Source organism: Podarcis liolepis (genome assembly GCF_965112155.1).
Source record: "Podarcis liolepis genome assembly, chromosome: 6".
Lineage (NCBI taxonomy): Eukaryota > Metazoa > Chordata > Lepidosauria > Squamata > Lacertidae > Podarcis > Podarcis liolepis.
The window spans coordinates 98,669,912-98,697,735 of record NC_139559.1 but is presented as its reverse complement, the minus strand read 5'-3'; the positions used below and the strand labels follow the sequence as shown (position 1 = coordinate 98,697,735).

The 27,824-nt window shown below is 45.7% G+C and overlaps 2 protein-coding genes across 3 annotated transcripts in view; both read right to left on the bottom strand.

Moving 5' to 3' along the window:
• Nucleotides 1-4,645: 4,645 nt before the first annotated feature.
• Nucleotides 4,646-8,091, bottom strand: FASLG (Fas ligand; the record flags this gene model as incomplete). The annotated part of the gene is made up of 4 exons (XM_083507226.1): nt 7,483-8,091; nt 7,265-7,310; nt 5,915-5,968; nt 4,646-5,040 (listed from the first exon to the last, which is right to left on the bottom strand). Exons 1-4 carry the CDS (start codon nt 7,789-7,791, stop codon nt 4,646-4,648), a joined length of 804 nt encoding a protein of 267 aa, XP_083363352.1. The 5' UTR covers nt 7,792-8,091.
• Nucleotides 8,092-14,746: 6,655 nt separating this feature from the next.
• SUCO (SUN domain containing ossification factor) overlaps nt 14,747-27,824 on the bottom strand; it is a 38,220-nt gene continuing 25,142 nt past the window's right edge. For both annotated transcript variants that reach the window (XM_083507051.1, XM_083507052.1), the window contains 9 exons: nt 26,954-27,028; nt 25,025-25,109; nt 23,327-24,460; nt 22,161-22,248; nt 20,839-20,943; nt 20,103-20,257; nt 18,122-18,213; nt 16,823-16,878; nt 14,747-16,579 (listed from right to left, as the gene is read on the bottom strand). In XM_083507051.1, coding sequence (XP_083363177.1) covers nt 16,133-16,579; nt 16,823-16,878; nt 18,122-18,213; nt 20,103-20,257; nt 20,839-20,943; nt 22,161-22,248; nt 23,327-24,460; nt 25,025-25,109; nt 26,954-27,028 — 2,237 coding nt within the window. In that variant the 3' untranslated portion in view covers nt 14,747-16,132. The remainder of the gene's footprint in view (nt 16,580-16,822; nt 16,879-18,121; nt 18,214-20,102; nt 20,258-20,838; nt 20,944-22,160; nt 22,249-23,326; nt 24,461-25,024; nt 25,110-26,953; nt 27,029-27,824) is intronic.

Below are 27,824 nucleotides of genomic sequence, written 5' to 3'. Positions count from 1 at the left end.
GAGCAAAAGCTCCACCTTTGGAGCTGATTAATAGGAGCAGCACGCTCTCCCCTATTCGCTCACGAGGAGGCGGCACCACTTTATTTGCATATTCATGAGCTTATTTATTATTCATGAGCTTTCCCGGGCCCCCCCAATATTTTTTATAAGTCCGCGTCCCTGGAGGGGACCTGAGTCGTGACATGGGCAGAACAGAGGAGACATAATCCCTGGACTGTAGCCACCGTCCTGGCAGCCATCTTGAACAAGAGTGCACATCTTATGAAACCCCTTGACATTTCCTTTCATTTCCCGACCTTCTTGTATTGCAGTGATCAGGGCTCTGTTGCGGCATGGATATCAATAATTTATTGGGTTACTTTACAGACATCCTGCTATAAGAGCCATAACAGTACTGTCTCGTTTTTAACTGACGTGTAGGATAGTATCACAAACGCCACTTCCTGGGCAGCTTGTGAGATGAGTGCAGGGTGCGGCCCTCCAGCTCTGGAGAGGCTCTGCCCTTCGAGGCTCCTCCGTGGGGTGAGCCACAGTCTCCCCACTTTGGGGGTAGGTTTGCAGAACCTTCCAGCAACTGGGAAATTCATTCTCTGGTGCCAAAAGAGAGATGCAAGGGGCTTGATAAATAGCACATGAAGGATGTAACTCTGTGTCTGACTTCTTTTGCCTGCAAGTATGAAAGCAGGGGCTCTTTCCCCCACAGAGGAGCGTAACAGGATCTATTTGATGTGGCAGAGTTTCCTATCAAGAGGTGTGAAGTGTGTCATGCAGGCCACAAAGCTCCCTCTGGCTTAGGGTGTGAGGCAGTTTCCGGAAGTGCAAACTGCAACTGCAGCGGGGGGGGGGGGTGTGTGTGTGTGTGTGTGTGTGTGTGTGTGTGTGTGTGTGTGTGTGTGCTTGTGCTTAACCCTTTCTTTTCTGGGGCAAAGAGTTCCTGAACAAAACATGGGGCAGATGGCTTCCCGCCTGCTTGCAACATTAGGGTGGGACTTGGGCATGAGAGGGTGGGAATCCTTGCCTTGGTTGCATCTCATCTCAGATCTTCCTCCTTGTCAGTCTAGAGCTGTAGAGTCAGTCACAAGGTGGCTCCTCAAAGTCTTGTCGGCTGCCTGTGTTTGTATAAGAGACCAGTGCGCTAGCTAAATGTGATCTCCCATCCTCTAATAAAGGGCTCCAGACCCAACTCTCTGAAATGGTAGGCAAGGGATGCTGTGGCAATGCCTTGTTTTCTTTTTGGGGAGGCAGATGTGCTTCCTGGAAAAGCATCCCATACGCTATAAAGATATTGTTGTGAGTTTGGGGTGTGCCGGAGTCCCTTCTAATCCCTGGATCCAGCAAGGATTCAATTGCTGGAATAGCCAGGCCAGCTTCTTGGTATTGACCCTCTAACTATATGTCATTAAGCTAACAAAGGAAGTGGCTGTGTGCCAGAGCGGTGCCCTGCCCCCCAACTAGCTTGTAGTTAGAAGGGCAAAACGCCAGAGTTGTGTGCGAGAGCTAGAAGCAGGCTGCAGACTGAAGCCTAAGAGGGAGAGACAGGCTTGATTTCTGCCTGAATCCAAGGCTGTGGCTGTGGGAAAAGCACAGCCTTCTGGGGTGCTAATGCTGTGAGCCCCTCCATCATAGGCCCAGCTTGTGGATATGTATAAATAAATTGTATATCCTAAAGACACCACAGTCTCCGCTGTCCCTTATTTCAGGGAAACCAAACCTTGGGAAAGCACCTGCAACCCCTGGCATCTGGCTCCACTCAGATATTTTTCTTTTTGTGTGGGGGCAAAAATATATTCACCCCAGACTGCAGCCACGGGTGAAATGTTCAAGGGCTAGTTGGCATGGCTAACAGAATGAGGTGATGTGGTGCCGCTTCAGGCCACAGGGGAAAGTTGCAGGCTCCCCCCCCCCCCCAGCAACTCTTTCCTAGTGCAAGTCAAAGCAGAAGAAAAGTCTAGCACATCAGGCACAGAGGTCAGCCTTTCCCTTTCCCTTGGAGGGAGGTAGTCGTTTGCAGATGTGTGTTAAAAATGTGAAGCCCACACGGCAGACTGAAATGGTGCAGCTCAGTCTGCCGTCAGCTTTGCTTCCCCAGATGCTTGAAGGGGCTGCAAAGTGGTGTGGTGGTGGTGTGTCCCCTCTCTCTCTCTCTCTCTCTCTCTCTCTCTCTCTCTCTCTCTCAGCATTCGGAACTACTCTTTTGACTAAAATTAGCCCTTTCAAGTCAGATCCTCATTGACACTAAGGTTACATCATGTCTTTTGCCACATCAAAAGATACTGCTTGTAATGGTTTGTACTTTAACAAATTTGGGCTTAGGTGTTTGAAACAGCCGACTTGGCATCAGAAAGTGAGCTGGCCGTGCTCAGTCAGAGAGTTAATTTCTCTCTCAATAATTTCACAGCCTGGTTAAGGGTTGTCCTGTTGTGACCGATTCATAATTAAAGTTTACCTCACACAGCACCAAAGTCTACAAGGAAGATCTGGCTAAAATGCTTACATATTCCAAGAAGAGCTGCTTTTAATAAATGGGCAAGAAAGCCAAATTTAGAAGAGAAACATTTAGTCTCCAGGTCCAAGGCTATAGTCCAACCATCAGATTTCCTTGAAACCAGCTCTAGAATAAGTAAGTCCCAGCCAGGGCTTTCAAGTGGGCATTTCTTTCTTATTAATGCTTCCAATCCACCTAGACCAGACGATGAGATGCAAATACAGTGGCACCTCGGGTTAAGAACTTAATTCGTTCCGGAGGTCCGCTCTTAACCCGAAACTGTTCTTAACCCAAAGCACCACTTTAGCTAATGGGGCCTCCCGCTGCCGCCGTGCCGCTGCTGCATGATTTCTGTTCTCATCCTGAAGCAAAGTTCTTAACCCGAGGTAATATTTCTGAGTTAGCAGAGTCTGTAACCTGTAGCGTATGTAACCTGAAGCGTCTGTAACCCAAGGTACCACTGTATGTACAGCGTTGTGGTGCACTTTTTAGCAGACGGAAAGTTCTGCAACAGAAGGAAAGGTCTCCTGACCAAAGTCCCCATTTCCTGAGAAACGAAGCTTACTGAGAAACTAAACCAGAGTGAGCCGATTCTTGCAGACTGAGGTCAGAAACTGGCATCTCTCTGCTGTTGTTCAAAGAAATGCAATTCCCAGAAGCAAGCAAAAGGCTAGTTCCTGCACAGTGAAGCCCTCGGCCCTCGCCTGGGTGGTGTCCACAGTTTTCCATTCATGAGCCAGGCCTTGCAGAGCTCAGAGCCCTCCCCTCCCTTTCCCAGCTCAGAATAGACACAGTTGGCTATTAAATGAGCATTCAGTCCAATTTGTTTGTGGGGAGGCTAGATGACATTGCATCAAAACAATTGTTATTCCACACATTCCACTACATTTGCTTGTCACTCTGCTTAATGTGCACCATAATTTAAAATATTTTGAGGAAGCAGGGTTGTTGTGCAAGAGCTCCTAATCAACTATAGCTGTGCAACCTGAATTTGCCAGTATGTGACTGAATCCCAGCCAAAAACAGTGATAGTCTCAAACTACCCCAAGTTCCCCACTTATTCATCTCCATGTTACTTTCTGGGTTGTGAATAATGCCCCCCTCCAGACTGAAGAGATCCCAAAACATTCACCTGCCAGAATATTTTAACTTCTTTAATTTCTCTCCAAACAAAACAGTGTATCTGAAGAAGTGTGCATGCACACGAAAGCTCATACCAAGAACTAACTTAGTTGGTCTTTAAGGTGCTACTGGAAGGAATTTTTTTATTTTTATTCTCCAAACAAAAATCATTCTAAATTTTCCCACAGAGTTGAGGAAAATGCATAGGAATTAGTTTCATTTGAAGTTTCATGACCACGCTCATCTGAAAGTGCTTCATCTTACATCACATTCACAAGACTGTCGGAAGTGCTCAGGCGGTGCTGGGAATCAGGGATGCTGAGGATGGTGGCAGTGACCCACAGTGCTTTGTGGGGCTCAAGGAGCTGCCTCTTCGCCTGCCTCCGAGCACAGAGAGAAGTGGGAAAGTGGGTTTTGTTTTTTCGTTGAGAGTTGGCTACCTCTAGAGCCAAAGAGGTAGGCTGAAAAAGAGGAGCTTACATTTCTGGCACTGGGGGAGTTTTAAAAGTGTGACTGATTAATGACAGCAACCCAATAGGCCTTCACTGGGAAGCTGCAGCACAGGACATAAACGCTGGATGGAACCAGACTAGCAGCTAGGCGGTCACACACTAGGAACTAACAGAAAACATTTCTCCTCCCTTCACACCTCAGCTGCCACACAACCAAAGAACATCTCTTCAAATATGGATCCAAATTTGGCTGTTACATTTGGTCAATAGGGACAAGTTTTTATGCCGCAAAATCCCTGCTTTTCCCCAAATGGAGGATTTCCTGGCACTCTTTGGTAAGTCATGTGTGGTTCAAGGCTGTTTGTCTCTGAAGGAATCCAGCAGGAAAAGTCGACCCTCAGTTTAAATCTGTGGAGATCCACTTCAGGCCTTTTTTGAACTTCTCAGTGTAAAAAGTGAAGTCATGGAGTCTGATGGGCTTTCTAGAGAAGCAACGTTTGCAGTCCATCAGCTGCCCCAGATCATTTTCATGTTGCTCAGAATTTTCACATAGCCTGTATGATGAATGCTAATCTTCCACCCACCCCTAAAGCATATATAAGCCAAAGAAGGTTTTTGACTCCTCAGGATTCACCAGTGTGACTTCTGAGACACTCACATACAGGCTGTCCTGCCTGGAAAGGTTGAACAAAGCACCCAAATAGCTGCTTCTGCCCCACATGTGCCTGGCCACACAGTAGCTCATCTTCCGGTCCTCCATCAGCACCTGGATATCAGGATAAGATGGGTTTCTTTTGAAAACCACATGATCAAGAGGCTGGGAGGTGCAGGCCCCACCCCGGAAGAACACTTTGGAGTACACAAAGTAGAGGCCAGCTTCATCGATCACCAAACCCCTGTTTTCATACTGAACACCAGAAATGAAGGCATGTCCATAGGTACTCTCCCATTCCAGTGGCAGCGATCGCTGGTTTGCTTTGCCTGGAAACATGGAATGTCATGGTGAAAATAAGACAACAAGCAGTTTCTCAGACCCCACTATATTGCAAGGTTTCCTAATATTTTTGAACACAGCAAAATGACCTTTATGTTTAATCTGAAGAGCACTGAAGGATGCTACTCCATACCATTTGCTGGTCTGCTCTTTGCAGTGCGGATGTCAGTTGTTCTCACTGCTGACTGAGAACCTGGAACCATTGCTGCTCATCTTCTCTGCTCAAGGCAATGCCACACACCGGAAGCAATGGGGCAGGCAGGTGTTGCCTCTTGTGCTTCTGCCACCTGCCTCATGGCTGGGCCGGCTCTCTTCCAATGCTACAAACAGGCGACGGCAGCAGGAGAGCAGCAAATGGAAGATTGCAACTACCCACCCCAGTTAAAGAATGACCAACGTCATGCTTGGTAAAACTTGTCCTTCTGTGCAGCTCTTAAGAGTACAGGATATGTAGCTTGAGGGCCGAGTGCTCTCATCTGGATGAGGACATCAGCCCAGAGCCAGAGAATCTTATCTCTTCCAAACATCTCAAAAGCAGTGGGAGAGAAATGTGTGATTTGGTGCAAAGAGGAATGCTTAAGCATCTCCCAGTCTTCCACTTCTCCCCCTGTAGTCCCTTTTCCAGACATTTTGCCCAGTCCAAGATGGGAGAAAAATTCAGGGGGGAAGGGGCAGAGAGGGTTAAGTCAGGCACTTTCCTTGACCTGTTCCCATTAGTTTTGAGAGACAGCAAAGTATCTGATTTGGTTATGAAAACCAGTTTCCCAAGTACAATTCAGCCAGTTCATTAGTTTCCTCAGCTACAGCTCTTTTTTGCCCTTGCTGTTTGCAGGATTATTTGCTATACGTTTTGCTGCCCACCTGTCAAGTGTGCTCTCCTCTTGACTTCCTTTTCCGCTGTTCCATTCAGAAATCCTACATTGCAATAGAGAATAAGGCAAGTAACACATTATACCTTTCCAACAGAGAGAAGAAATGGAAAGGGGAAGCAATGAGGTCAGCTCTGAAGAAATTGAGAGGTGTGATCCAGCCAAAGTTAAGCACATTTTGGTCACATCCATTTCAATGAGAATTATGCCACTGTGTGCCATAGTAGGCTTTACCCCCCCCCCCAGGCCTTTGGCACTGAAATCAATGGGATCGCAAGTGCTAAACTTGCCTCTTTCAGAGGCAATTGTGCTTTAGGGGGGGGCAGCCCTTGAGGTGAGGTATGAGCGCCTTAACATTTCATTTCCCTCAGCAGACCAGTTTATGGATTGGATGCTGTTTCCCACACAGCCACCTATGACTGAACTTATTCCTGAGTCCCCTCCCATGAGACATCTCAGACTGCTTTTCAAATATCTTATTCTACCTTCTGGCTGCTCCCCCAACCCAGGACTAATTTGTTTCCCAGCAAATACCCTGAGATCCTTACATGCAGCGTCAGCACAGAAGCAACATTTTCCATTGATCATGCCCAATGTTTTTCTCAAACTTCTCAGCTCTCTGGTTTTCAGATTGGTTTGGGACAATGGCACATCTCCAAATCCACTGTGGATCCCCGAGGGCTTTCTTGCAGTGCCCTTAAATGCGCCCACCTGCAGGTCTTAGCTGGTTGGAAGAAGAAGTCCCCATCTCCCTAGAGCTGAATGCTCTCCACCTCCCACACAAGAGCTGGACTTCAGACACAGGCCGATGGCCCCCAGCACCACCAGCAGACCACATATTTTTCTGATGAAACCATTTTGAAATCCATACATTTCTGTTTAAAAGCTTGTGAACAGCAACAAACAGTTCTGTATCAAAATATTATATGCCAGACAGTAAGAGAAATGGCTCTCAAGTGTGCTATAATCACTCTCTGTATCATCTGCCTGATGCCGATGAAACGACCTGTCCAGAAATCCCCAAAGCAGCAAAAGCTCTGGGGATACAGAAATAACAGAGAGAGAGAAGTCCACCTGCAACTAGCATGGACTGGGACTTCAATGCAGCCATTTCATTCAACATTTCACTGCTCAGGTAATGAGCCAAGATATCCAAAGTGGCCCAAGTTTCTTTAAGTCAGTGGCAAGAACAAGAAGCTCTAGAAATAGGCAATTGTGATTCCCGATGAAAGAAACTTTAGAAGAACTGCAAATGCAGGCAGGGCAGCCCAGGCACAACCACCCATTTGGCTCCGCTCTCCCCCCTCCCCCCCCCAGCCATCCCTGGACAAGGACTTCTCACCTTTGAGCATCTGAGGAGATTGAGGCACCTGCCCGGAGCAGGAAAGCTGTGGAGGTAAAAGGCAGATGTTCACACTTGGGAATAAAAATCACCCTGTGCCCCTTTCAGTGGAGGGCCCCATCTTCAGGAGCTGCCAATCCAGGGACCCTGGGTGCCCTTCCCCCAAGTGGTGTGTGCCACTCGCAGGTCTCCTCTGGTATTTCTGTGCCTCCATTTACCTCTCTCAGAGCATCTAGTTCCTGCTGCAGATGGAAGATCTGAAACATTGCAAGCCCAACCCCAGTGAGGGCCAGAAGGGTCAGCAGAGAAACCGCCAGGAAACACAGGCGTGTGCCATCTTTTTTCTTCTGCTTTTTCCTTTTGGTCTCTGGCACAGGCAGAGCAGGGCGAATGTCCTGGTGGGGCACAAACCGGATGGGACACAGTCCTGAAGGGGCACACTCAGAGCTGGAAACTCCGCTGCTGCTTGTCCAGAAGACCTGGGGATAAATGCAGTGCTGGCTCTGCTGCAAGGCCGGGAGAGCCATCTCTCTGGAGTCCTCCTCACTTGCTCAGATGCTGTGTCAGAGAAGGGCTCTCTTCCTGTGCTGTGTCCCCAGACGTCACCTGCGCCCACCGCTGGAAAGCCTCTTGGGCTGACACCAGAAAACCTCAGAGAGCTTCCACCCACTGCTTAGATGCAAGATACCTGACGCTGCCTGCACAGAGCAGAAGCAGTTCTCATGCAAAATGTACCCAAACATGATATGCATTCAGAGACAAACACTGTAAACATGGACCTTTTGAGCAAAAAGCAAAATACAGTTTTGCTTCCTATTCATTTTTTTGTTCAAATTCTGTCTCTTACTTGGTAGACCTTTGTTTTCGGTTTCCCACCTTAAAACTTGAATGTTTCTTCAGACTTCTGCTGCCTGCATTTTCCTCCTAGCCTAGTACTGACTGCTTTCCTGGCAGCCTGATTTATTTATTTTGGAAGCCCAGACTGCAATCCTTCCCATCCTCTTTGCTCCTTCTGGGTTCTCCTCCTCTTTATTTACTTCTGACCTCCAAAGTGCAAATATGAAATGAGCTTCCTCTTGCGATTTGTTTGCTTCTACTCACTCTTATTACAAACCAAACCACATCTAGGCCTTTCTCGTCTCTTTGATGTCTCCTAGAAGTTGATAAGGGAACACCCCCCTGACTTTTGCATTGCATGATGATTCATGGGAGAGGCAACAACTTTTGTCCTATCCAGCTGTTTTCTTATTTGCTCTAGTGAGAGCCTAAATGCTTTTGAAATTTTTGCTGAAGTGCCTAATACATGGGCAGAGATATCATTTGCTGCTGCAGACATTGACAGCTGCTTATCTTAGTGTAACGCCAGCACACTCTTGTTGGGATCCTCTGCACCCCTAGCAACAAAGATGTCAGAAAAACAATACCACTGTAAAGTGGAAATAACACGGTAAACGATCAAGTGTACCCCCAGCACTGATGGCAACACTGATGGCCTCTCCAACAATCATGGCATCGCAATGCAGAGTGTGACGACCATCCACATTTATAGCAGAACACTTCCATGACACAAAACACCACCATATACAGAAAGCACGGCCTCTTAGACACAAGCATCATGGACTCCCACCTGGGGCAGCCTCCACACAGCCAGCACAAGTTCCAGGAATCCCCTGGATGGGTGTTCGCGTCTCCATCTACCCCCAGCTATGCCCCCCCCCCCGACAGGCAACCTCAGCATTGTGCCTCTGCCAGGCATAACTCCCTTGAGGCAGGAAACATGCATGAAGAGGCTGTGGCCTCCCTGGAAAAGGGTTCAAGCTCTACTGGGAGAACACTTTTTACAATGGGGAGTTAGCACAAAGCAGGCTGTGAGGCTCCCAATAAGTCAGCATGCTGAGATAGCAAACTGGAGAGAGGTGCTTGAGTGAGCAAAGGCTGGTCAGCAACCATCACATCGGAGGCACGGAAGGGAGCAGGCAGGACCAGGCCACATTCCATAGAGCAGGTCTCTCACTATACAGCAACAAGAGGAGTGGGCAGGAAAAGCAGGGCATCGGAAATCATCCAGAGCACAGGCTGCCAGCCACCTCTCAGGACCAATCGGGGTGGTAATCTGAGCTCTAGTCTGGCAGCACAGCACAGATTCATGCAGCTGCAGGTCCTAGCTTTGAACCCTGGATGTGGTCTCCTGGCTCAAAGGGCAGGGAGGGGACACCCTGTCCCAGCAGCACACACACACAGGGTGGTGCCAGAGCCAGGAGGACTGGGGAGGGGACCAAGTGCCCCACGAGCTCCGGGCCTGACTCTAGATGCCTCAGGAGGACTCAGCTGAGCCCTCAGGAAGGAGGCTACATGCACCCCCCCCCCAATAATCCAGTGCTTGTTAGCCACTTGAAGTCTTTTAGCAAAAAAGCAACCCATAAATTAAAAAGTAGCTACAAAATAAAATCTCTTGTGCCTGTTGCTTATTGTGCCAGCAGGACTTAATTTGCTACTCTTCTTGCTGCATAGCTTAGTATGCCATGAGCAACCAGGAAAGCTCGTGAGATGTGAGGATCCAGCTATTCTGCCCACGCTGGAACTCAGGTGGAAGGGCAATAGCTGAGATGGAAGTAGCACCAAGACCCTCTTCCTGGGGATGGTTGCCATCTTGAACACAAGATGAGCACCAAGGAGGACGGCGGGTGCTGCCCAAACTTTTATTGAACAGCATCAGCAAAAGGGCAATTCTTAAAATAGGAGCTGGTAGGATGGCAGGATAGGCATTCAGAGCTCTGAGAAGATGTTGGCTATTTTGACTTGGTTTCCCACCACCAAGTCCCTCCCCCACTTGCAGGCTCTACCTTCTCTACGGAGGAGACTCATGTCACCACATGCATGTTTCCTGCCTGTGGTTTACATGCTGCTGGAGTCTCTCTTGCTATAGGTTTCCTGCCAGGGCTCTGTGAATAGCAGGAACCCATGGGCTGCTTTGAGGCTGGGCTGGGCCAGGCCTTGGGCTGGAGAAGAGTGCTGACAGCCGAATGATGTGTTTCCATAAGGCAGTAATGCAGTGGACCTTCGTAAACCACCCTGAGACCTGCAGGTATTGGGTGGTATACAAATGTAATAAATGAATGAATGAATGAGAAGAACTGAAAGGAGCTGTTGGCCCCAACCACCACTGATGTGTGGTCTTGGAAGGTTTCTCAGAAAGGAATGCTGAATAAAGTTCCCCACTTCTGCATTAGCAGAACATGTTTGCAGGCTCAGAGATCAGGGGTGGGACAAGGTGGCCTGGGCCTGCTCCCTGCTCTAACAGTGGCTTATGCCGGGCTCTGTCCTCCCTTGTGGCTGTGCAGGCAAAGCAGAAATAGATGGGAGGCCGTGTTGCTTTGGCTCTCCATGGGCTTCTTTTAAAAATATAATCAAACAATGTTACGCCATTGCTGGAGTGAGCTCCGAGGGAATGTATAGTGGCTCAGCGATGCCCTGCTGACGCCTAACACTCTGCCAGTGCGGTTTGCTGTTTTTGGTCCTTGAGTTAGAGAAGATGCCCCAATGCTGAGTTTATGACAGCATAATCATGGTGCTATACAAGCAGAGATCCCCATCTGGTGCATGGATTACCATCCTTTATCCATCCAGCCAGAATGGTGCAGCGAGTGCAGGATCATTACAAGGTTTGTAAGGTATATAAAAATAATTCCCCCCCCCTTCTCACTCTACATATTGACTAGGACTAGAGAAAGGCAACCACGATTATCTGCCATCTCTGATCAAGGATGATAGCAGAGCATGCAAATGTTATTTTCGCAGAGGCAACCGTGGGATGAGCGGCAATCCCTTTCAAACCACCTCTCTCGAAAACATGGTCTGTCTCAAACCCAATGAGTGAGGCATATGCCTTCCACAAAGGCAAGTTACGCCCACCAGTGACATGCCAAACACACCAAGCTGAGCAAGGCTGATTGCCATCTGGAAAGACTGAGTTTCTTCTGCCTACGGCACTTTGTGGTTGGGTCTGTGTGCTTCAGGAGTTCCATGAGAAGTGGAACAATTTGACCATTCATCTAAAGTTATTCCATAGCATTCTGCCTTCAAGTACCTTCCATTTACTACTAGAATTTTCATATAGAACTATGATGTTCTCTCCCATCAGATATACTGTGTCTTTAAAGCTTTAATGAAAACGAGCTAGTAGAAGCCTTCTGCCAACATTTTGGTTGGCACATACTCTGGTCTCTCCTTTTCCTCCCCTGCAAGCTGACTGTTCCTCGCCCCTTCCTGTCCCCACAATCCTCTGCGGCACACCTGTCTGTCTTCCTGTTTATCAGTGTCTCCCCTCTCCCTGCAGGCAGAAGGGCACAGAGACCAGTTCACAGGGCTAGTAACCCTCTGGGTGCCATGGCTGCTGCTTTCCCCCCTTGGGGCGCAGGCTTTGGGCTGTCAGTCAAGCCCAGAAGATGCTCCAGTGTCTGCTGCCTCCAAACCCGTACAGACACCCAGGCCGGTTGGACACTTGGACACTGTTTTGCCAGCTTTGCCCAACAGCAGGCCAAGCAGTAATAAAAAATAATAATAAATTTTTATTTATACCCCGCCCTCCATGGCCAAGACCGGGCTCAGGGTGGCTAACACTGAATATACCGTATTTTTCGCTCTATAACACGCACCCGACCATAACACGCACGTAGTTTTTAGAGGAGGAAAATCCGCAGGCATGCCACCCGTAGGCATTCCCTCCATAACACGCACAGACATTTCCCCTTACTTTTTAGGAGGAAAAAAGTGAGTGTTATGGTGCAAAAAATACGGTAAATACAGTAAAAACATTTTTAAAAACAAAAAAACCCAGTTGATTAAAATATGTTAGAATAGAGCTTAAAATGCAGCTTAAAATGCAGCCCCCTTTTAGTGGAAGCCCAAAGATCAAAGCCATAAGGGGAGAAAACGCCAGATATTCGCCAGGGCTGGATGGTTCCCATTGCTGCGGCAAGCAAAAGCGGAAGTAAAAGTTCATGAGAGATCTTAGACTCTATCGAAGGCTGCACCCCAATGCCCAAGACCATCCCAAAGTGGGGATCAAGTCTTCTGTGTGATCAAGTTGTTAGATTTGACCCTGCTGATAGCTAACAGCCTGTGTCAAGAAGAAAGAATATGGTGTGAAACCAAATGTGGAACTTTTCTCAGCAGCAATAGCAGCCTTAAACAAAATATCTCCGCCGCCTCGCCCCCGCCCCTGGAAGTATATTCAGTGTTACCTCTACATCCAGACAAGCCTTCTCCACAAACTTTGGATTAGTTAGTCTAGATACAGGCAGATTTGCTCTCTGCGCTGGGCTATTACAATCACACACTTTGGTGATAACCTTTTCTCAGATAAAGAGCCCAGCACACAAGGTACTTAAAAGAGCTCAAATTTGTTTAGAATTCTTTAGGTGCCAGAGATTTAAATGTGCTTTGCACCTCTATCTTTCTTGGGAACAAGGAAAACCATGGATCAGAGGCCTTCATCAACTGGGTCTCCATTATATACCTTGGGGCAGGAGAGACTCTGACTTAACCCTTGGTTTGCCCTTTGGGGATACAGCTAGAACTTGGCAGCCTATGAAAACAATTCCCCCGTGAGACTGAAGCTTGTGAACCTTCTTCCCACTGGACCCTGTGGGAGGGACATGAGTCATCCCCACTTTCTATATGCAGGCGGCACTTAGAACTGCTGATAAAGGAGTGCTTTGGGTTCTAATCCCCTTGCCATGAGACACACAGCATTGGACTATCACACTGAGCAGTGAAGCAGAACCCGGTCATTTGGAGCAGCTTGGCAGAGAAGCCTCCTGCAGTTGGAGTCTCTTAAGAGCAACAAAGGAAAACTACCCTAGATTGCCAGGCCTCAGGTGGAGAGTCCACCTCGACAGGCAGGGGCTCTCCCCTAGATAAGACACAGACAACCTTCCAGTCCTGCTATCTGAAATTCTTTAACTGCAGATACTGGGGGTCGACTCTTAGTACCACTAAGGTATTTCTCACAAATCTCCAGCGTTAGAATTGGGAGCTAGGGAAAGAGGGTAACATCAGCAGCATCTGATTCCACCAGGACAAAGTTAAAAACTGGTTCACCCCAGTCCTTGATGATCATAAATTAGGGCGTCAAAAGGTTCATATATTTGGACCGTCACAAAATATCCAGGGGATGTGTAGATAAAACTTGCTGATACTCTAGGAGTCAAATCAATATTGTATTCCATTCCTAGAAGAAACAAGGCAGATACTTAGATGCAGGTCAGCATGAATGTGCCTCCAAGGGAAAGGACTCCGATTTGGGAATCAGAAGCAGAGGTTAAAAAAGGAACCTGGGATATGAAGCTTCACCAGCTGTTGAAGCTTATTTTCCTACATGTTACTAGCTAAAAAAATTATGCATGGCTTAAATCCAGTAATTTTAATCTTAAAATTTCTGCCAGCTCGTAGTGTCTGTGATTCTAAGCAGAGCATTTTCACTACTTCCAGGTTTAGTGGTTTGCATAATTAGGTATGACCACCACCTGCCTTTCCTAGGACTTGTCCAAAGTCCTGTGGACCTGATCTTGCCCTACTAACTGACCTGCACTCCCTTATTGCGAGACAAGTCTCACTGGTGTTTCCTGCTTGGCAGGGGGTTGGACTCGATGGCCCTTGTGGTCTCTTCCAACTCTATGATTCTATGATTTAAGTCAGTTACATCTAAGGCTTCCTTCGTGTGCTGTTTCTTCAGGCCAAAATGGATGCAATGATCATGCCCAGAATTTGATCCTAGTTTGATGTAATGGTTTGGATGGAATTCAGTATCATAGCCAGAATTTCCTGGTTTGGACACAGTAGGAAACTTTGATTTAAAGCAACTATGATATGAGGAGAGCTGGTGCAAACGGTGAGCCCAGACAAGTGTGAGCCCCTGGTGCTTCTTCCTGACTTAGTAAGCCATGGTTCTGCACGGATTGTCTATTCTTTCCAAGCCCTCTGGGATCCTCTTGCCCTTGGGCCCTGTCTATCTCCCTCATTTGCCATTCCTTTCTTTTGTTTTTAAATTGTTCCATCAGTCTAAAAAAAGTATGTTTATATCTATCTATCTATCTATCTATCTATCTATCTATCTATCTATCTATCTTGTGATGCCAAAAGGTTTGACACACAAACAAACATGGCGTGTAGTTCATCCTTCAGAAAAATAAAATAAAACTGACCACAAGCAAGTTCCCTTCCCCCACAGCCAAGTTGCCGTTGTGGCTGTGGAGGACTGAACAGGGTCCATGTAGCCCTTGGCCCCAAAAGGTCAGCCACCCTGATCAGAGCCCTCCCCACCCCAAAGCTCTTGGAATGCTGCTTGGTGGTGCTTGGATGGGGAGACAGGGCATCGCAAGGTCTCATCAACAGAATGGCTGAAACTGCTGGCTGAAACCAAGATTACCCAATGAAGAAGCTCAACTGCAGAATAATTTGTGAAAAGAAAAATACATAATGTATTTTAAAGACAAGTCTTCAGATTTATTTGGAAATTCACAGTTTCTACTGGCACTACAAATCCGTAGTTACTTATTACAAGTTCTAGTGCCTCAATTTTGTATTCTTCACGCAAACAGTATCTCCGTTATGATTGCCATTCTGGTTTGGACCCACTTCTTAATCCTTGTTATTAAACAAACAAACAAACAAACAAACAAACAAACAAACCCAAACCCAATCCCAGGTCCACTTCTTTGACTGGCTAGCTGTGCATACTTAAGTTCATCACTGTAAAAAAGTACTCACACATGGAATTTTCAAAACAGGCTTTAAATAAGTCACATTACGAATGATATTTGGGAAAAGACGTTAGCTCTTTCAAGAAAAGAAAACAAAGGAGGATCTACTAAAAGTGCTTAATAAGTTAACTTATACAACAACCTCTAAACTCTCAAAATGGACCTTCTATCACATTCACTCTCATGTACTCACATTCCAGATATGCAATTTTTTTAAAAAAAACAAAAACCTCACAAGAGAAAGTACAAACGCATACTGGCACACACACAAAGAACATAAGGTCATTCAATACAAAAAGCAAACTTTATAAACACACTTTTTGAAACAGAAAATAGAACGTGAAGCTTGACAAACTCACTGGTGCATTTCTACTGATTGGCAGTTTTATCCAAAACTGGCATAAATGGTTCTTTCCTCCCAATTTATTAGCACAGGAAGACAACTAAAGGTCATAATGTTAATTATCTCTGTTAATCAAGTCAGTTGGGCTACAAAACATGTTTTGAGTAATACATCCAAGCAGGGATACTGTACCATCAAAGATGTATCAGCCACAAGTGATGAGTTTGCAAAGTGGATCTCAAAGAGAAAGTCCACCCGGCGGCATTTCCACAGTATCCCAGTCACATTACTTAACCTCACTGGACGCCAGCATCTTCTTCCCTAGCACTGTAGTGTTGTATTTCCATAAAATTTGAAGGTACAAATAAAATAGTTCTCCCTTCCAGTGGTATTATAAATAGACAAAAAGGCACATAAATATGGGAAGGTGCTAGAAACAGGGGAACAGCAATATGGGAAACATTTATGCTTTAACTCTGCTCCACCCAAAATGAGTTTCAAGACCTCACCGTCAGCAATTGTGAAAAACACTGTATAAAATGAGTCCCCACCCTGCCATCTCCACCCATCCCAAAGTCATCCACATAGAAAATCAGCCTTGAAAAAGCGGAGGGTGGTTGCTGCCACAGTCCTATCTATTTGCAAAAGAACCAACGTACCTTCTAAATGTTTCCCAATTAGCCAACCCCTCCTTCCCTGTCAACCCAAATACTACAAGATTTGTCGTACAAAAAGCTCCCATTAGGAAGAGTTCAATTAGTTTTAAAGGTGCCCAGAAACAGCTGTGACACCGAGTGTTCCCACGGTTAAATCCTTGTTTCCTTTGATGATATCGTGCAGACTTGGCAAGGATCCCGTCTTAGTCTGTATTAATGTTTTTAGGAGCTTCTCCTGCTCTGGGGCTTTAGACCGCCTTCGTTTGAGAGCCCTCTTCTCAGTTTTTGTCTTTTGGATTTGTCCATTACACAAACCTGCACACGCCGAAATGCCACAGAAGTAGGACTCCTCAGACTGTGATGAGGTTTCTGAGCTCCCTTCCGACGGGGGACCTTTGTATGAAGAGTGATACACATCGCCAATATTAGAGAAGTCTCTCTGATTGGTAAAGGGCTTCTTGCTTTTTATTTCGCCATTAGCTACCTGCTGCACTGGTTCTGCTACTGGCCTGACGGTTTCGATTTTTTCACTTTTATATTTACAACGTTTCTTCTAAAAAAAGAAAAACAGAATTGGTAAGTAAAGGCCCTCAGTCCAGAGGCAGGATTTTCCAGGTCCACTTCCAATACTTTCTGCAAATTCTTTTATGTGCAATGTAGCAGCAGCAGCGGCGGCAGCACACTCTAGCCATTTCTTTAAAAAGCATGATTCACTTTAAATGCAGACATGCACACACACACACACACACACACACACACACAGTGAGTTTAGAACAAATGCCTTTCTACAATGTACCTTTTTTTCTGGGGAAAACTTCAGTGGTTCTACAATGTACAAGTCCTCTGGATCCACTAAAAGATAAGGGACAAAAATCAGACTATATAAGCACACCACCAGCTTCACACAGAACTGACAAACTGGAACGTGTCCAGAGGAGGGCAACCAAAATGGTCAAAGGCCTGGAAACGATGCCTTATGAGGAACGGCTAAGGGAGCTGGGCATGTTTAGCCTGGAGAAGAGGAGGTTAAGGGGTGATATGATAGCCATGTTCAAATATATCAAAGGATGTCACCTAGAGGAGGGAGAAAGGTTGTTTTCTGCTGCTCCAGAGAAGCGGACACGGAGCAATGGATCCAAACTACAAGAAAGAAGATTCCACCTAAACATTAGGAAGAACTTCCTAACAGTAAGAGCTGTTTGACAGTGGAATTTGCTGCCAAGGAGTGTGGTGGAGTCTCCTTCTTTGGAGGTCTTTAAGCAGAGGCTTGACAACCATATGTCAGGAGTGCTCTGATGGTGTTTCCTGCTTGGCAGGGGGTTGGACTCGATGGCCCTTGTGGTCTCTTCCAACTCTATGATTCTATTCTATGATTCTGTTATTCTCCCTTTATTAATACAAGGTTGAATAGAGCCAAAATATTTTTGAAGGTCAAGCAAAGGGCTCTGAGAGGAAATCAACAGACCAAGAAAACAAGCTCCTCCTATTCCAGATACAGAAGTCAAAATCGGCCGTCCCAGCCCTGGCAGAGGGGTCTTCCTCCATCTCAGAGGGAAAACTCCTGCTACCTGCTTTTTCCTGGGCAATCTTAATTTAAATCAGCTTTGGTGGATGAGAGAACTCATTTGAATTAGAGAGAACTCATAGCATTAGGTTGTGCAATTTGGAATTGCAAAAGCAGTGGGGGGAGGATACATGTACCAATAGACAGAGCCTTCTCGGTGGTGGTGCCCTCCTGGTGGAACACCCCGCCCCCCTTCAGATGTCAAGGAGATAAAGAACTTTACAACTTTGAGAAGACATCTGAAGGCAGCCCTGTATCAGGAGGTTTTTAATGTTTGACGTTTTATTATGCTTTTATATGTGTTGGAAACTGCCCGGAGTGGCTGAGGAAACCCAGTCAAATGGGTCGGGTATAAATAATGAAATCTAGTGGAGGGAGGGCTTTAACTGCCCATACTTTTACCAAGTTGCTTCTAAAGTAAACCAACATGAGACCTTTCTCCATTACAAAACAGATATTGTTCTGTATTTGACACTGTACAGATTTTACAATACACCCAGAGATAGGTAGTTGAACCTGTGACCTTCCTACCTTCCTTACTATTCAGCTGAAAAGACTGAGACCTGGTGAGTGGAAAGGAAGTTCTTCTTTTCAAACTCATATCATCATAGGAAGAAACACATCTGTGGGTGAAAATACACAGCAACTTCAGATCCAGGTGGGAAATAATGATTTCATTTCTTTCTGTCATTCCTTAGGAGTTCCTTGTCCTAAACCCAACTTCAAGACTTCCAACCCGGAGAATTCCCAGAACTCTGTCCTTTCAACTTCAAGTTGAAAGAGCTTAAAGAGCTTAAAAGCTACCAAGAGCACAGGTTCCATGAAGCATCAATACTGGGGGAAACTGATGTGGATTAAATAGCCACCAGCATATTTGTAGCTTTATGGTAAGCTAGCCATTGAATCTGGAATATCTATCAAGCCTGCCTTTCCAAATAATCTTCGCTGGACATAGTATGCAAATCACACCACGGATGGCATTTTCACAGGCATTATCTGTGAAAGGAAATTTTCTTGCCATAAGTTCTTATTGGCCGACTCCCAGAGGGAGGGTTCAATCAGGAGGGTCCTCTTGGAGGTAAATGAACCAAATAACAATCATAAAAAAGTGTAAAAAACAAAAGATCCAAATGTCATTCTAACCAGTGCACCCCGCCCGCTGCCCCTGCATGGCAAAGCCTGTCTCCCTAGAGGGGGGGGGGGTGGTCAGGAATTTTGCCTGTCCCATCCGAAGGGAGGAGCCACCCCAGACTAAATAAAAACATTTTTTTAAAAGGTGCAACTGGTGCCAAACATGAAGAAAACCTTCCATGCCTTCCTGCTCGCAGGAGACAGGCAGGAGTCAAGCTGACAGTCCACAACTACCACCCCAGGCGAATAGTGAGGCGAAGGCCTGCGAAGAGGACCGTGGTCCACCAAAGTACAAAGAATGTGAACTGGCAGTACGAAAGGCCCCTTTTCTCATGTGGCTCCAGGAGAAAATTCCAGAAACTTTGGGATATATAAAGCAGTGCCTTTCCTGGATGGGCCTACCAGAATCAAGGCACTTAGACCCTTTGCTCCATCCATCTGCAGTGTCTGCAGAAGATAAAACATCAACGTTGTCGTATTTTGCAAAGTATGCTGGGAGGCCAAGGAGCCACCTTGCAAATTTCCTCCAAGGAAATATTGTCCTGAAAGGCTGCCGTGGTGGCTGCCCCTTGCAGAGAGAATGTCCGGTCATCCCTGCAGGAGATGATCTTCCAGGACACAGGGAAGCAAGAATTAGGCACCCTCTCCGCCACTCTCTTTTCAAGGTCACCCTTAACCAGTGTGCACACATAAGTCCTGGAGCCCAAGTCTCCCATCCATATATAAAATCACACGAGCGAAAACAGAATAAGTGGCAGAAGCCCAAGAGGCAACTGCATCCGTCTCAAAACTATGGTGTGAGGACCCTTCTACCCTCACAGGACAGACACAGCTTATGGTAACAAATGCTGAGAAAACAGATGATTGGAATGAAAGGTCATTACCCCCCTTCTTTCTCCTCAACCTCACAGTGTCTATGACAACAGGGTCTCACACCAAATGTAACTGACTTATAGAAAGGGCTCTGGGCATTGAAAGCAGACATTGTGTGTATCCTTGTGGTCTATGAAAACCAAAAGAAAATAGAAAGGTGGGGGGGGGGACATTAAAAACAATCAAACATTGATAGAATTAAAGCTATATAAACGAACAGCGACACAAAATCTATTAAAATCATAAAAATAATTACAATAAAGCAGCATGGCCCCAGCCCTTTCCTGAAAAGCAGCCAGTTCCCAGCAGCCTGTTGGAACAAGGTGGTCCTTCACCTGCTGATGGAAGGACCACAATGAGGGAGCCAGTCTGGCTTCCCTAGGGAAAAAGTTTCCAAAGCTGTCTGGCAGCAGACACCACCAAGAAGACTGACAGTGTCAAATAACACTCTTATATCCATGTTCTTCCTTAGAATTAAAAAGTCAAAAGTAAAGTGGAAACACGTTACCTTTTCGGACTAGGATAGTGATTACTTTTGGGAACTTTTGAGAAGTAGTCATAATTTAACTCTGATTTATTTTTGCAACGCTGAAGAAAGAGCATCAAACCCAGGATGGCACAGAGGATCAAGGAAATCACAAGATAGCTGTGGCGATCAGAGACCTAAACAAGGACAGATTTTAAAGGGTTAAATGTGAAATACATGCATGTAGCTGAGCGGCTGAAGCAGGCATGATGTGCTGGCCTGGATGAAGTGCTAGCACATTTCTATCAACAAAAGTATGAGATCCATAGAGCAACTGCTGAGAAAGGCCTACCACCTCCACAAATTTCTCATTATCTGGAAATATACTGGGGTCTCTCAATATTCTAAGGCCTTTGGGCATGACTTTTACAACAGTCTCCAAGAGGTCCAGTCTTGTGGTCTTAGTGCTCAAGGCAACCAACCTTCCCCAAACGCTTAGATCTGAACCCTGAGTGACCACCCCAGGGCTTCTGGAACCAGCACACCACCTCCAGGAGCCCTGGAACGCTCTCACGAGGCCACCGGAGTCCCTGTGAGCACCCAGCACCCAGGGAGAGGAGAGCTTAAAAACTCTTTTTGCACCGGGGAAGTTACTTGAAATTTATCTGTAAGCAATCTGTTTTACTCAAATACAGAACTATTTACACAGCAATCTACAGTTGGAGTTCTAGGTTTAGCATTCCATTTGCAAAACATTGTTCCACATTCAGGTTTTTACCTGTCTTTTGAGCTCAGTCACAGTTAGCGACAGATTGGAGACCAGCTGTGTCATGTTGGTCAGCTGAGCCTGCAGCAGCTGGATGGCCTCTGTCTGCTTCAAGTCCTAGGCAAAGAAGAGAAGTGAAGCATTCTTTCCCTTTCATTCTAGCTTTCCATACAAGATAAGGCACGCCCTTGTTTAACATACTAATGAGGACACAAGTCCAAGGCTTAAAGAACAAGATGAGGGAATAAGAAATACCTAGAACATGGGAACAAATAAACTAGGGGTTCCTTCTTCACAGTCTTTAGATTGCCCTTAATTTTTTGCTTAGCAGACCAAATGTCTGGTGCATAGGAAAATTCTGCACTGAGAACAATGTTCAAGATCTCAGCTCTATTCCCCACCTTTGTGGGGTTCTTTAAAGCTTCTCTGTTGTTATGGCACTCAGGTCACTCCAGTTCACAAGATGCTGCTACAGGCTGCAGACAGAAAATGTAGTTTGACCCAAAGTGTGTCTTTGGCTTCATGAGCTAAGCAGCAGTTCTGAATATTCTGCTTCAGAAGAAGTCCACTAAGTGGAAGGGGAAAGCATCAACTACAGGAAATGCAGAAAAAATGGCCTTAGCTACAAACTAAAACCAAATAAAGCTGTTTACTCCACAGCCACCATTTAAAATTACAGAAGGGTACTAACAGGAATCCATCTACAAAAAACATGAACTGTCAGCTTTTTAAAACTTGCACATACACACAGGGACGACTTTCTGAAGGCTCGCTATGTGAAAATTCACTTATCCGAAAGTAAGGACATAGTACTATGCACACTGCAGATTCAAAACAAGAGAACGTTTTTTCACTTCCTCGTTTGCCTTTTGCAGTTTGGTTGAGAAGCTGCAGTGATGAGCCACCTCAGCCCAGCGGTTCCATCGACCAAAACATTGCTTAGATCCCCTAATTGCTTCCAGCGGTTTGAGACCCGCGGGCGCTGCCTGGCTTTTTTTTTTTTTTTTAAAGAAGCTGTAGTGATCCGTACTTTAGTAAAGCCCCAGAGGGTTGTCCTTGGCTTTTTCATCATTTTGGAGGCAAACTTCCGTGGTTTAGAAAATTTCCCATAGGAACCAATGGAAATAGTCAATTCACTATGCGGACCTTCAACTAATGGATTATTTCCAGGAGAAATGAGACCCACGAGTACTTAAGAGGCAAATAAAGTGAAACCTGAGTCTGCTCTGCACATTTTAATAATAGTAAATATTACGTTATTTCGCTTTTATTTCATGGTTAGGCCCCTTTTTGCGCTATTACAAGAGAAGCAAGGGAGCACCCAGTAGACATACCTGCTGCTCGGCTATGTGTGAAGTATTCTGAAGTTTTATTATAGTTTTATTAAAAGCCTTCTGCATTTCTTCCATTTGTTTGCGATATCTACAAAGTGAGTTAAACAGAAAAACAGAAAGGTTAACTTTTTGAATTAGTACCTTTCTGTGTATAAGACTAGGTTTCCCCCCTTAAAATTCATGCTAAAAAGTGGGGGTCATCTTATACATGGGTAGTGCATAGGGTGGACATTTGAATGGTTGCTGCTGCGGCTGTCAGCAGCTATTGTGTGCGTTATTGGTTGTTGCGTCAATGGGTGGTAGTGATTGGCCAACGCTGTGTCAATTGGGCGGCGATTGGCAGCTTCTGCTGGCAAGGTGACAGACGGGAGACGGATTTTGCGACGTGTGCGGGTGAGCGATTTTTGGCATCCCCCCCCCCCAAAGAAGCTCAACAACTTTTTGCCGTCTCCCCCCATGTTCTGAAATTTCAGTCCCCCCAAATAGGAGGTGTCTTATACATGGGGGCGTCTTATAGATGGAAAAGTACCGTAGTTGCTTATGTTGCTGCTGCACCCTGACACTTACAATGATATTCAGTGGTACCTTGGGTTACATATGCTTCAGGTTACATACGCTTCAGGTAACAGACTCCGCTAACCTAGAAATAGTACCTCAGGTTAAGAACAGTTTCAGGTTAAGAACGGAACTCCAGAACGAATTAAGTACTTAACCCGAGGTACCACTGTATACAGTTTTCTCTATACCCCTTGAAAAGAATACTTTCGTAAGCATCTACTTTAAATCATTTTTCTAAATGTGCACAAGGGCCCTTTGCACCTTGAAGCAAAATTTGACGTTTGGGACACGCAGAAGAAATCTTGCTGCACTTCCTGGCCTTCATGCTTTCCTAAGAACACTTGATGTGTATCACTCTTAAACCACTGAACGTACTTTAGCTAACAGAAAGTTCCTCAACTGTCTTAAGTAAGGAAACAGGAGCACCCCTCAAAAGAAGCTTAGAGAACCACCTCCCTAGGAATGTGAGTGATCCCCTTTTAGAGCTTTTGGAGCTGCTCAGCTCATACTCAGGGTGCAAGCAGTTAATTTAGTCCCACCAATTTTCTTCTTCAACTTTTAAAACGTCTCAGAAGTGAAAATACAAGGCTATGGAAAGCTAGACCTACCTTTGACTCAGTTCTTCCAAGTAGCGGCTGCTGAGAGACATATTCACTTCCAGGGCTTTAATGCGGTTATTGAGCCTCATAAACACAGACTCTTTTTGATTTGATCCATGAACAAGATTCCCATTTCCATAACCCAAGTCTGTGGAATTCTGCAATTCGGCATAAAAATCTGTAGCTGTCCGTGGCAATCCAGAAACAGGAATAGCAAGAAAAGCTTCCTCAGCTGTCTGCTCATCGTCCTTTATTTCTAAAGATGATGTTTCCACAAGAGACACCACTTGCTTTTCTGCATCTGAAGAACTAATTTTTGCTTCACCCTCATAGCTTTCTGCAGCTACTGTACATTCAGACTGTGGAATAGTCTCTGTCGGTTTTGAAATAATTTCAGTTGAGGTTTTTTCATCTGTGTTCATGTCACTGAATTCAATTACAATGCTGGTTGCAGGTGGATTCTCTGCAGCAGACCCAACAACTCCATCTTCTTCAGTAGGACTTTCCTCTTGTGAAGGGGCCTCTGGGGTTTCAGATACGGCTTCAAGTTTTGTAGGTTCCGGGGATGCCTCAACTGTGGACAGGGACTCAGCTCCTGTGGTAGCATCCAAGAGAATGGACTGAGACACAGTTTGTGGGTGACTGGGCTCCAGTTCAAAAGTGCCCTCCGTCTGATTGATCACAGCCCCATTCAAGATGCTACTTAAGACACCGACAACAGTTTCAGATGGCTCTGCAATTAAGGTGTCCAATTTCTCTGAAGGATGTTCATGCACCAAAACTGGCAACGATTTGGTTGGAACCAGCTGGGCCTGCCAAGTAGCAGCCGAGTAGTATTTTTCCCAACTGGTGTCACTTTTGCTACGGTAACGGTGAAGTGTCGCTACCACTGAACACCACTTGTACAGATACTCTGAGAAACTGGAAATGCAACAGACTGTCAATAGTTCGTAGCAATAGATTTGTGTTTCAGACTCAAACCATGGTATGTCTTCTTCCTGCTCATCACTGGGCAGTAAGGTCACTGTGGACTGAATTGCTTCCTCTTCATATTCATGGACTAACTGAACAATCGGGCTCTCTCTTGTTGCCTCTAAGACTAGCAGCTCTTTATCCATTTGTAGGATCTCTGAAGTAACAAGCCTATAAACAGAAGTTTAGAAGTACACATCAAGATGCAGTTTAGCAGATCTCTAAAACCTCTGCCAACTCGAAAGTTACTGCCATTCTCCTAACCTACCCCTAAAGAGTCTGGCTTCAGAGATCTGCCCTGCAATTCCATATCTGGCCAGAGTTTCATATCAAGGTCTTGTATACTACAGGATCACTGAGGGTCAGGAAGTTATTTTTGGACCAAATATATTTTAAATTTGACTGCAACTGTTCTGGGAAATGGGTCGAGAGTGAGAGAGAATGGAGCTCCATCTCCATACAAGGCACTAGGTGAAGATTTAAACTATTCCAAGGCAGAGCTGGATTGCAGGGCCCAGGAAAGGCTAAGGGCTGAGGTCATGTTGGGAATACAAGCCAGGGAAGGATGATCAAGCCAAGAGTAATGGACGTGGGTGAGGACAGAGATGGGGAAGCATGGGGGCTCTGATCTTAATGGTACTTTTGATTGTACAGTATTTATATTATTTGCAATCTGCTAAAAAAAGACTCTGGGTCTGGGCAGCTTCAAGTCCAACACATAAGCAAATCACTTACTCTAAGGAGGGAATGGTAGTGGGCTCCGGCAGTTTAGGTTCTGGCCAGGAAGTGGCAGTTGTATTTTCAGAGACACTTTTATTTCCTATCAAAGAGACATGCAGATTTATAAGACACCACATTCCATATAAGACTGTTAAATACAGAGAATAAAAACAAAAACTAATGGCCTGTGAAATGGACTTGTGATTTTTTTTAAAAAAATCCTCCTCTGTAACCAAGCAGGGATGTTGGTTGAAAGTTTAATGCAAAGGGACAGCCACCCTCCTTTGCCTCCCAAAACCAAGCCCAGAATCTTGAAAGGAAATGCCTCATTCCTAACTATCATAAGAACCATAGCAGAAAAACAGAAGAACAAGGACAGGGAGGGAGGGCCTTGAAATACACGTATAAACATCTGAAGAAGTGTGCATGCACACGAAAGCTCATACCAAGAACTAACTTAGTTGGTCTTTAAGGTGCTACTGGAAGGAATTTTTTTTATTTTGACTATGGCAGACCAACACGGCTACCTATCTGTAACTTCCAAACTAGTGTGTTTATACAGTCCTCAAGTCTAGTCTCTGCTGCCCCATACATTGCCGTTGGCTGCTAGGTCAAACACTCCCTGTGAGCAAGGTCATAATGCAGAGATGCAGCATACGCTTTTATCATCTAATGGTCAGGGGCTCAATCCCAACATCTTTAGGCAGGTCTGGGATTGAAAGACTCTTCTCTGCAAACTCAGACAGCCACTGTTGGTTTGACCAGGCAATACTGAACTAGACAGCTAGCCCTGGAACAAATGGACCCAGCCATAAACCTATGGAAAGAACAACATTTCTCAAACTCAGAGAAAACTGCATTTCCATGTAGAAGGCTGTTTTCAGCAGGCAACTCTTAAGAGTATACAGAGCCATAGCTGAGAAATGGAGTTTTGAGAGAGCATTCAGAGCAGTGTTCAGATCCCATGTAGAGAACTGGAGAACTATGGGGAGGACTGAGAAAAGCTGCTTGCCTTAGAAGTCTCCATCCATACAGATGTAGTTAGGCATTTCTCTAGCATCAGCCCGGACAGTGAGGTCCAGCTCCGAGGCTCTTCTGGTGGTTCCCTCACTGCGAGAAGTGAGGTTACAGGGAACCAGGCAGAGGTTTTAGAAGACATCTGAAGGCAGCCCTGTATCAGGAAGTTTTTGATGTCTGACATCTTATTATGTTTTTATATGTGTTGGAAGCCGCTCAGAGTGGCTGAGGCAACCCACTCAAGATGGGCAGTATATAAATATTAAATTGCTGCTGCTGCTGCTGCTATCATTATGTCACCCAGGTTAGGGTACTCCGGCACCCTAGACACAGGTGTGCTAAAACAAACCATGACAATTACAAACAAAATGGGACTGTGTAGTACTGAAAGGGTCTGCCTGCGAAACTGAAGCATAAGAAGCTCCTCTGCCTCTGCAACTGGCAGATTGGTAGCCCACTAATGGCAGAGGTTCTCATCAGCAGTGCACTAACAGGGGTCTTAGAGATGCCATCTGATGAGGGGATGTAGGATTGCGCACACATTTCAGATTTTTGGGGAGGAGTCTGTTTAAGCAGCCACAGACCAGGCTCCCTGAGGGTGTCCCAAAAAAACGACACAACAACCCCACCCTGAGGAGACTCAGGTTGTGGGTAAGTAGATCCACCAATAAAATGGCGAATTGGCCAGAGGAGGACACAGCGCAGAAGGAAAGTGGTTTGCATGCTGCATGGATCTCGGGAAGGCTGCTGCCACCCAGAGCCGGAACTGCTTGGCACAGCTACTGGTGCATCTGCCAGCGGCTTAGATAACCGGGGGAAAGTCTTCACTATGGAGAACTGGAAAGAAAATCCAGCTGGAGCCGGAAAAAACCAACCCCACATCTATTTAAAAAGGTCACTTCACTTTAACAAGTTGCAATAATTTACCTTGGTCAGTTGAGTCTTCTTCAGTTTTTGCTCCAAGCATATTAGCAGCAATATTCACCATATTCAAAATGGCATCTAAAAAAATAAAAGGATCAAATAGACAAATTTTAAAAATCACAAGAAAGCCTGCAGAAAACCAGTCTTTTCAAAGCTGCCCCTTCCCACATGTGTTTCACTGTCTGGTGTGCTGGTGCAGTTTCTGGGTAGCACATTATGCACACATAGCAAAATTGCGCACCCCAAATGTAGTGCTGAGTCCCAAGTGTGGCCAAGGCTCAGTTCACCCAAGCGCACCCTCCCCAGAGGTGGCTGAGCAGCCTCCCCCCCCCCCCCCTGCAGAGAAAAGGGCTGGGGGAAGTCCATGAATTTGCATTTAACAGCCCATGTCAAGCAAGATCACTCTTCAAACAAACCGTTTGCCTGTGTTTCTCAGAACTGAGAAAGCAGTTATCTTTGGACTCAGCTATTCAGTGGTACCTCGCGTTAGAGATGCTTCAGGTTACAGACTCCGCTAACTCCGCTAACCTCAGGTACTATTTTTGCTTCAGGATGAGAACAGAAATCGTGCTCCGGCGGCACAGCAGCAGTGGGAGGCCCCATTAGCTAAAGTAGTACCTTAGGTTAAGAACAGTTTCAGGTTAAGAATGGACCTCCAGAACAAATTAAATTCTTAACCCGAGGTACCACTGTATTAGTAAAAATAAAACATTATAAATGCATTATAACACTGTGACACCAGATGGCGCTTTAGAGCTGAAATCGGAATGAAATTTTCCACTGTGAGCTTTAAAACGGTTTTTCCCAAGCATTTTCCGAGTGTTCTTAATAGCTGTGTAGATGCAGCCCTTGTTAGACAGCAGGAAACTATTGC